Here is a 10770-nt window from a genome sequence, read left to right on the forward strand (position 1 = left end):
GGCGCTCTCTCCACTCCCCCCTCTCCCCTCTCTTCCCCCCCTGCCAATGATTCCCTATGGGGTCTCTATGGGGTCTCTCCGTATCTCCCTATGGGGTCCCTATGGGGTCCCTATGGTCTCTCTATGGGATCTCAGTGTCTCTCTATGGGGCGCTCTCTCCGTCCCCCCTCACCCCTCCCCCCCCCCCCCCCACCCCAACGATTCCCTATGGGGTCCCTATGGGGTCTCTATGGGGTCTCTATGGGGTCTCCCTATGGGGTCCCTATGGGGTCTCTATGGGGTCTCTCTATATCTCCCTGTGCGCTCTCTATGGGATCTCAATGTCTCTCTATGGGGCGCTCTCTCCACTCCCCCCTCTCCCCTCTCTTCCCCCCCCCCCAGTGATTCCCTATGGGGTCTCTATGGGGTCTCTCCGTATCTCCCTATGGGGTCCCTATGGGGTCCCTATGGTCTCTCTATGGGATCTCAGTGTTTCTCTATGGGGCGCTCTCTCCATCCCAACCCCTCTTCCCCCCCCCCCACCCCAACGATTCCCTATGCGGTCTCTATGGGGTCTCTCCATATCTCCTTATGGGGTCCCTATGGGGTCCCTACGGTCTCTCTATGGGATCTGAGTGTCTCTCTATGGGGCGCTCTCTCCATCCCCCCCCCCCTCTTCCCCCCCCCCCACCCCAACGATTCCCTATGCGGTCTCTATGGGGTCTCTCCATATCTCCTTATGGGGTCCCTATGGGGTCCCTACGGTCTCTCTATGGGATCTGAGTGTCTCTCTATGGGGCGCTCTCTCCATCCCCCCCCCCCCTCTTCCCCCCCCCCACCCCAACGATTCCCTATGGGGTCTCTATGGGGTCTCTCCATATCTCCCTATGGGGTCCCTATGGGGTCTCTACGGTCTCTCTATGGGATCTCAGGGTCTCTCTATGGGGCGCTCTCTCCATCCCCCCCTCACCCCTCTTCCCCCCCCCCACCCCAACGATTCCCTATGGGGTCCCTATGGGGTCCCTATGGGATCTCTATGGGGTCTCTCTATATCTCCCTGTGCGCTCTCTATGGGATCTCAATGTCTCTCTATGGGGCGCTCTCTCCGCTCCCCCCTCTCCCCTCTCTTCCCCCCCCCCCCAATGATTCCCTATGGGGTCTCTATGGGGTCTCTATGGGGTCTCCCTATGGGGGTCCCTATGGGGTCTCTATGGGGTCTCTCCATATCTCCTTATGGGGTCCCTATGGGGTCTCTACGGTCTCTCTATGGGATCTCAGGGTCTCTCTATGGGGCGCTCTCTCTGCTCCCCCCTCTCCCCTCTTTCCCCCCCCCCCCAATGATTCCCTATGCGGTCTCTATGGGGTCTCTCCATATCTCCTTATGGGGTCCCTATGGGGTCTCTACGGTCTCTCTATGGGATCTCTGTGTCTCTCTATGGGGCGCTCTCTCCGTCCCCCCCCCCCCCCCCCCCCCCCCCACCCCAACGATTCCCTATGGGGTCCCTATGGGGTCCCTATGGGGTCTCTATGGGGTCTCTCTATATCTCCCTGTGGGCTCTCTATGGGATCTCAATGTCTCTCTATGGGGCGCTCTCTCCGCTCCCCCCTCTCCCCTCTCTTCCCCCCCTGCCAATGATTCCCTATGGGGTCTCTATGGGGTCTCTCCATATCTCCTTATGGGGTCCCTATGGGGTCTCTACGGTCTCTCTATGGGATCTCAGTGTCTCTCTATGGGGCGCTCTCTCCGTCCCCCCCCTCCCCCCTCCCCCCCCCCCCCCACACCCCAACGATTCCCTATGGCGCCGCTCAGCCGCAGTTCCCCTCCCGTCCGCCAGGGGGCGCTCACAGTGCACGGTGAGGCTCAGCGCGGCGGTGCCGCTCCCTTCGGCGTTGCTGCAGCGCACGCTGTACCGCCCCGCGTCCGCCCGCGTCGCGTTGGCCACAAACAGCGCCGCTCCGCGCAGCCGCACTCGGGCGCCCTCTGCTGGCGGAGACACCGCATGGAGCGCGGCGGGGCGGGGCGGGGATCTATGGGGTGTATGGGGCTCTATGGGGCGGTATGGGGCTGTATGGGGTGGTATGGGGTGGAATGGGGCGGTATGAGGCTCTATGGGGTGGTATGGGGCTCTATGGGGTGAAATGGGGCGGTATGGGGCTCTATGGGGCTCTATGGGGTGTATGGGGCTCTATGGGGCTCTATGGGGTGGTATGGGGTGGAATGCGGTGAAATGGGGCGGTATGGGGCTCTATGGGGCTGTATGGGGCACTATGGGGCTGTATGGGGTGGTATGGGGCGGTATGAGGCGGTATGGGGTGGTATGGGGCTCTATGGGGCAGTATGGGACAGTATGGGGCTGTATGGGGCAGTATGGGGCGGTATGGGGTAATATGGGGCTGTACGGGGCGGTATGGGGCGGTATGGGGCGGTATAGGGCTCTGTGGGGCTCTATGGGGTGGTATGGGGCAGTGTGGGGCAGTATGGACCCCCCGATATCCCCCCATCCCCCCCATATCCCCGCATTACCCCCCATTCCCCCCCCATACCCCCCCATACCCCCCATATCCCCCCATTACCCCCCACAACCCCCCATAGCCCCCCCACATATCCCCATATCCCCCCATATCCCCCCATAACCCCCCCATATCCCCCCATATCCCCCCATATCCCCCCATTACCCCCCATCCCCCCCCATATCCCCCCCATTCCCCCTCATACAACCCCATTACCCCCCCATATCCCCCCATATCCCCCATATCTCCCCCATACCCATTCATAGCCCCACAATATCCCCCCATACCCCCCCATACCCCCCATATCCCCTTCCATTCCCCCCATCCCCCCCATATCCCCCCATTCCCCCCCATTCCCCCCCATACCCCCCATATCCCCCCCATTACCCCCCACAACCCCCCATAACCCACCATATATCCCCATATCCCCCCATTACCCCCCCATACCCCCCATATCCCCCCATATCACCCCATTAACCCCCCATATGCCCCCATATCCCTCCCATTATCCCCTATACCGCCCCATACCCCGCCCATACCCCCCCTATCCCCCCCCATATCCCCCCATATCCCCCCCATCCCCCCCATCCCCCCCATATCCCCTTCCATTCCCCCCATCCCCCCTCATATCCCCCCATTATCCCCCCATACCTCCCCATCCCCCCCATATCCCCCCCATTACCCCCCATAACCCCCCCATATCACCCCATATCACCCCATTAACCCCCATATCCCCCCATAACCCCCCAGATCCCCCCATATCCCCTTCCATCCCCCCCATATCCCACCCCATCCCCCCCCATATCCCCCCATTACCCCCCATGACCCCCCCATATCACCCCATTAACCCCCCATCCCCCCCATATCCCCCCATTATCCCCCCATACCCCCCATCCCCCCCATATCCCCCCCCTTACCCCCCATAACCCCCCATAACCCCCCCATTCCCCCCCCATATCCCCCCATAACCCCCCCATATCCCCCATATCCCCCCCATTACTCCCCCATACCGACCCCATACCCCCCATATCACCCCATTAACCCCCCATACCCCCCATATCACCCCATTAACCCCCATTACTCCCCACATCCCCCCATCCCCCCCCATCCCCCCCATACCCCCCATATCCCCCCATTAACCCCCCATACCCCCCCATACCCCCCCCATATCCCCCCATATCCCCCCCAGTACCCCCCATAACCCCCCCATATCACCCCATATCACCCCATTAACCCCCCATAACCCCCCCATATCCCCCCATACCGACCCCATTAACCCCCCATCCCCCCCATCCCCCCATACCCCCCATAACCCCCCCATATCACCCCATATCACCCCATTAACCCCCCATACCCCCCCATATCCCCCCCATTACCCCCCATATCCCCCTCCATACCCCCCCATATCCCCCCCATCCCTCCCCATCCCACCCATATCCCCCCCCATCCCCCCCATAACCCCCCCTATATCCCCCCCCATATCCCCCCATCCCCCCCCATATCCCCCCCATGCCCCCATATCCCCCTCCATACCCCCCCATATCCCCCAGATCCCCCCCATTACCCCCCATAACCCCCTCATAACCCCCCATCCCCCCCATACCCCCCCATAATCCCCCCATATGACCCCATATCCCCCTCCATACCCCCCCATATACCCCCCATTACCCCCATATCCCCCATATGACCCCATATCCCCCCCATACCCCCCATATCACCCCATATCACCCCATATCCCCCCATACCCCCCCATATCCCCCCATATGACCCCATATCCCCCCCCATCCCCCCCATCCCCCCCATATCCCCCCCATACCCCCCATATCCCCCTCCATACCCCCCCATATCCCCCCCCATACCCCCCATCCCCCCCCAGATCCCCCCCATTACCCCCCATAACCCCCTCATAACCCCCCATATCCCCCCCATATCCCCTTCCATTCCCCCCATCCCCCCCATATCCCCCCATTAACACCCCATACCCCCCCCATCCCCCCCATATCCCCCCCATTACCCCCCATAACCCCCCATATCCCCCCATATCACCCCATTAACCCCCCATCCCCCCCCATATCCCCCCATTAACCCCCCATACCCCCCATCCCCCCCATATCCCCCCCATTTCCCCCCATTACCCCCCATATCCCCCCATGTGACCCCATATCCCCCTCCATACCCCCCATATCCCCCCATACCGACCCCATTAACCCCCCATCCCCCCCCATCCCCCCATCCCCCCATATCCCCCCCATATCACCCCATATCACCCCTTTAACCCCCCATACCCCCCCATATCCCCCCATCCCCCCATATCCCTTCCATTCCCCCCATCCCCCCCCATATCCCCCCATTAACCCCCCATACCCCCCCCCATCCCCCCCATATCCCCCCCATTACCCCCCATAACCCCCCCATATCCCCCCATAACCCCCCCATATCCCCCCATATCCCCCCATTAACCCCCCATAACCCCCCCCCATCCCCCCCATATCCCCCCCATTACCCCCCATAACCCCCCCATATCCCCCCATATCACCCCATTAACCCCCCATCCCCCCCCATCCCCCCCATATCCCCCCCATTTCCCCCCATAACCCCCCCATATCACCCCATATCACCCCATATCCCCCCCATACCCCCCCATATCCCCCCATATGACCCCATATCCCCCCCATCCCCCCCCATCCCCCCCATATCCCCCCCATATCACCCCATATCACCCCTTTAACCCCCCATACCCCCCCATATCCCCCCCATCCCCCCCATATCCCCTTCCATTCCCCCCATCCCCCCCCATATCCCCCCATTAACACCCCATACCCCCCCATCCCCCCCATATCCCCCCCATTTCCCCCATAACCCCCCCATATCCCCCATATCACCCCATTAACCCCCCATCCCCCCCATATCCCCCCCCATCCTCCCCATAACCCCCCCTATATCCCCCCCCATATCCCCCCCATCCCCCCCCATATCCCCCCCATGCCCCCCATATCCCCCTCCATACCCCCCCATATCCCCCCCCATACCCCCCATCCCCCCCCATATCCCCCCAGATCCCCCCCATTACCCCCCATAACCCCCTCATAACCCCCCATCCCCCCCATACCCCCCCATAATCCCCCATATGACCCCATATCCCCCTCCATACCCCCCCATATCCCCCCCATTACCCCCATATCCCCCCATATGACCCCATATCCCCCCCCATACCCCCCATATCCCCCCATATGACCCCATATCCCCCCCATTACCCCCATATCCCCCCATCCCCCCCATATCCCCCTCCATACCCCCCCATATCCCCCCCATACCCCCCCATATCCCCCCATATGACCCCATATCCCCCCCATTACCCCCATTAACCCCCCATACCCCCCCATCCCCCCCATATCCCCCCCATTTCCCCCCATAACCCCCCCATATCACCCCATATCACCCCATATCCCCCCCATACCCCCCCATATCCCCCCATATGACCCCATATCCCCCCCATCCCCCCCCATCCCCCCCATATCCCCCCCCATCCCCCCCATAACCCCCCTATATCCCCCCCCATATCCCCCCCATCCCCCCCCATATCCCCCCCATACCCCCCATCCCCCCCCAGATCCCCCCATTACCCCCCATAACCCCCTCATAACCCCCCATATCCCCCCCATATCCCCTTCCATTCCCCCCATCCCCCCCCATATCCCCCCATTAACACCCCATACCCCCCCCATCCCCCCCATATCCCCCCCATTACCCCCCATAACCCCCCATATCCCCCCATATCACCCCATTAACCCCCCATACCCCCCCCATCCCCCCCATATCCCCCCCATTACCCCCCATAACCCCCCCATATCCCCCCATATCACCCCATATCCCCCCCATTACCCCCATATCCCCCCATCCCCCCCATATCCCTTTCCATACCCCCCCATATCCCCCCCATATCCCCCCATGTGACCCCATATCCCCCCCCATAACCCCCCCCATATCCCACCGCTGAGCGGTGTCCCGTGGCGGCTCCAGACGCAGCGCTCGGGTGGGGGATGGGCGCGCACGACGGCCGGCAGCTCCGCCCCCCCCCCCTCCCGCACCACCACGGAGTCCGACGGCAGCGACACCACGGGGGGGTCTGCGGGATGGGGGGGGATATGGGGTCATACGGGGTCACACGGGGTCATAGGGGGGTATGGGGGAGTATGGGGGTATGGGGTCATAGGGGGTCATAGGGGGTATGGGGTCATTGGGGGTCTGCGGGATGGGGGGGGATATGGGGTCAGACGGGGTCACACGGGGTCATAGGGGGTCATAGGGGGTATGGGGTCATAGGGGGTCATATGGGGTATGGGGTCATAGGGGGTCATATGGGGTATGGGGTCATAGGGGGGGTATGGGGTCATAGGGGGGATATGGGGTCATAGGGGGTATGGGGTCATTGGGGGTCTGCGGGATGGGGGGGGATATGGGGTCAGACGGGGTCAGACGGGGTCAGACGGGGTGATAGGGGGTATGGGGTCATAGGGGGTCATATGGGGTATGGGGTCATAGGGGGGGTATGGGGTCATAGGGGGGATATGGGGTCATAGGGGGTATGGGGTCATATTGGGGGTATGGGGTCATAGGGGGGCATAGGGGGTATGGGGTCATATGGGGTCATACGGGGTCATAGGGGGTCATAGGGGGGATGGGGTCATAGGGGGGCATAGGGGGTATGGGGTCATAGGGGGGTCATAGGGGGTATGGGGTCATAGGGGGGGGGTATGGGGTCATAGGGGGTATGGGGTCATATTGGGGGTATGGGGTCATAGGGGGGCATAGGGGGTATGGGGTCATATGGGGTCATACGGGGTCATAGGGGGTCATAGGGGGTATGGGGTCATGGGGGGGGTATGGGGTCATAGGGGGTCATAGGGGGTCATATGGGGTATGGGGTCATAGGGGGGGGGTATGGGGTCATAGGGGGGATGGGGTCATAGGGGGTATGGCGTCATAGGGGGTCATAGGGGGTATGGGGTCATAAGGGGTCATAGGGGGTCATATAGGGGATATGGGGGGGATGGTGTCATACGGGGTCATGGAGGGGGTATGGGGTCATAGGGGGTCATAGGGGGTATGGGGTCATAGGGGGGGGATGGGGTCATAGGGGGTCATACGGGGTCATAGGGGGTATGGGGTCATAGGGGGGATATGGGGTCATAGGGGGGGTATGGGGTCATAGGGGGTATGGGGTCATAGGGGGTCATAGGGGGTCATACGGGGTCATAGGGGGTCATAGGGGGTATGGGGTCATACAGGGTCATAGGGGGTATGGGGTCATAGGGGGGATGGGGTCATAGGGGGTCATAGGGGGTCATATGGGGTATGGGGTCATATGGGGTCATAGGGGGTCATAGGGGGTCATATGGGGTATGGGGTCATAGGGGGTCATAGGGGGGATGGGGTCATACGGGGTCATAGGGGGGGTATGGGGTCATAGGGGGTATGGGGTCATAGGGGGTCATAGGGGGTCATATGGGGTATGGGGTCATAGGGGGTCATACGGGGTCATAGGGGGTCATAGGGGGTCATAGGGGGTATGGGGTCATACGGGGTCATAGGGGGTATGGGGTCATAGGGGGTATGGGGTCACAGGGGGTCATAGGGGGTACGGGGTCATACGGGGTCATAGGGGGTATGGGGTCATAGGGGGTCATAGGGGGTCATAGGGGGTCATATAGGGGATATGGGGTCACAGGGGGTATGGGGTCATAGGGGGTATGGGGGATATGGGGTCATAGGGGGTCATAGGGGGTATGGGGTCATAGGGGGGGTATGGGGTCAGATGGGGTCATATGGGGGATATGGGGTCACATAGGGGATAATGGGGTCACATAGGGGATATTGGGGTCAGGTAGGGGATATTGGGGTCAGATAGAGGATATGGGGGGGATATGGGGTCATATGGGGGATACTGGGGGTCGTATAAGGGGTATAGGGGATATATGGGGTCACTTAGGGGATATTGGGGTCACATAGGGGATATTGGGGTCAGATGTGGGTTATGGGGCTGTGGAGTTATTATGGGCTGTGGCTTATTATGGGCTGTGCTGTGGGGCAGTGGGGTATTATGGGATGTCTGTTATGGGGCTGTGGGGTATTATGGGCTGTGCTATGGGGCAGAGGGTTCCAATGGGCTGTGCTATGGGACTGTGGGGTATTATGGGCTGTGCTATGGGGCAGTGCTATGGGGCAGAGGGGTATTATGGGCTGTGGGGTATTATGGGCTGTGCTATGGGGCAGTGTGTAATATGATGGGCTGTGCTATGGGGCTGTGCTATGGGGCAGAGGGGTATTATGGGCTGTGCTATGGGGCAGAGGGTGTTACAATGGGCTGTGCTATGGGGCAGAAGGGGTTACAATGGGCTGTGCTATGGGGCAGAGGGGTATTACGGGCTGTGCTATGGGGCTGTGTGTTATTATGGGCTGTGCTATGGGGCAGCGCTATGGGGCAGTGCTATGGGGCAGAGGGGTATTACAGGCAGCGCTGTGGGGCAGCGCTATGGGGCAGCGCTATGGGGCTGTGGGGTATTACAGGCAGCGCTGTGGGGCAGTGGGTTATATGATGGGCAGTGCTATGGGGTGGCGCTGTGGGGCAGCGCTGTGGGGCAGAGGGGGTTACGATGAGCTGTGGGGCAGCGCTATGGGGCAGAGGGGGTTACGATGAGCTGTGGGGCAGCGCTGTGGGGCAGAGGGTTATATGATGGGCAGCGCTATGGGGCAGCACTGTGGGGCCGTGCTGTGGGGCAGAGGGAGTTACGATGAGCTGTGGGGCCGTGCTGTGAGGCAGAGGGGGTTACGATGAGCTGTGGGGCAGCGCTGTGGGGCAGAGGGGGTTACGATGAGCTGTGGGGCAGCGCTGTGGGGCAGAGGGTTATATGATGGGCAGCGCTATGGGGCGGCGCTGTGGGGCCGCGCTGTGGGGCAGCGCTATGGGGCAGAGGGGGTTACGATGAGCTGTGGGGCGGCGCTGTGGGGCAGAGGGTTATATGATGGGCAGCGCTGTGGGGCAGAGGGGGTTACGATGAGCTGTGGGGCAGCGCTGTGGGGCAGAGGGTTATATGATGGGCAGCGCTGTGGGGCAGAGGGTTATATGATGGGCAGTGCTGTGGGGCAGCGCTGTGGGGCAGAGGGTTATATGATGGGCAGCGCTGTGGGGCAGCGCTGTGGGGCGGAGGGTTATATGATGGGCAGCGCTATGGGGCAGCGCTGTGGGGCGGCGCTGTGGGGCAGAGGGTTATATGATGGGCAGCGCTATGGGGCAGCGCTGTGGGGCGGAGGGTTATATGATGGGCAGCGCTATGGGGCAGCGCTGTGGGGCGGCGCTGTGGGGCAGAGGGTTATATGATGGGCAGCGCTGTGGGGCGGCGCTGTGGGGCAGCACTGTGGGGCAGCGCTGTGGGGCAGAGGGGGTTACGATGAGCTGTGGGGCGGCGCTGTGGGGCGGCGCTGTGGGGCAGCGCTGTGGGGCGGAGGGGGTTACGATGAGCTGTGGGGCAGCGCTGTGGGGCAGAGGGTTATATGATGGGCAGCGCTGTGGGGCAGAGGGTTATATGATGGGCAGCGCTATGGGGCAGCGCTGTGGGGCAGAGGGTTATATGATGGGCAGCGCTGTGGGGCAGAGGGGGTTACGATGAGCTGTGGGGCGGCGCTGTGGGGCAGCGCTGTGGGGCAGAGGGGGTTACGATGAGCTGTGGGGCAGCGCTGTGGGGCAGAGGGGGTTACGATGAGCTGTGGGGCCGCGCTGTGGGGCAGAGGGTTATATGATGGGCAGCGCTGTGGGGCAGCGCTGTGGGGCGGCGCTGTGGGGCGGAGGGTCGGGGCGCGTGGCGGCACTGACGGCGCAGCTGCAGGCGGTGTTCGGCGGTGGCGGTGACCCCCAACGGCTCCGCGGCGGCCACGCACGAAACGCTGCGGCCCGAATGCTCCGCCGACAGCCGCAGCCGCAGCACTGAGCGCGACGCCGCGCCGCCCAACGGCGCCGCCAACGGAGGCAGCGCTGAGCCGGGGAGGCTGCGGGGAACGCGGAGTGAACGGGGGGTGGGGGGGGGGGGGGGATGGGGAGGGTATGGGGGGGGGTGGGGGGGTGAGGGATGGGGGGGGATATGGGGAGGCTGCGGGGAACGCGGAGTGAACGGGGGGTGGGGGGGGGATATGGGGGGGGTATGGGGGGGTATGGGGGGGATGGGGGGTATGGGGGGGATGGGGGGATATGGGGGTCGGGGGGGTATGGGGGGGATTATGGGGGGG

The 10770-nt window shown here is 62.9% G+C and overlaps 1 protein-coding gene across 1 annotated transcript in view; it reads right to left on the reverse strand.

Annotated features, from left to right (window-relative positions):
- The window catches only part of LOC112531323 (nephrin-like), a gene marked incomplete at its 5' end in the record, with an annotated part of 42075 nt that extends 31542 nt beyond the window's left edge, over nucleotides 1-10533 (reverse strand). Inside the window, 3 exons of the mRNA XM_040657171.1 lie at nucleotides 1826-1960; nucleotides 6482-6616; nucleotides 10361-10533. Coding sequence (XP_040513105.1) covers nucleotides 1826-1960; nucleotides 6482-6616; nucleotides 10361-10533 — 443 coding nt within the window. The remainder of the gene's footprint in view (nucleotides 1-1825; nucleotides 1961-6481; nucleotides 6617-10360) is intronic.
- Nucleotides 10534-10770: the final 237 nt, after the last annotated feature.

The sequence above is a fragment of the Gallus gallus genome, unplaced genomic scaffold (genome assembly GCF_016699485.2).
Source record: "Gallus gallus isolate bGalGal1 unplaced genomic scaffold, bGalGal1.mat.broiler.GRCg7b scaffold_48, whole genome shotgun sequence".
Lineage (NCBI taxonomy): Eukaryota > Metazoa > Chordata > Aves > Galliformes > Phasianidae > Gallus > Gallus gallus.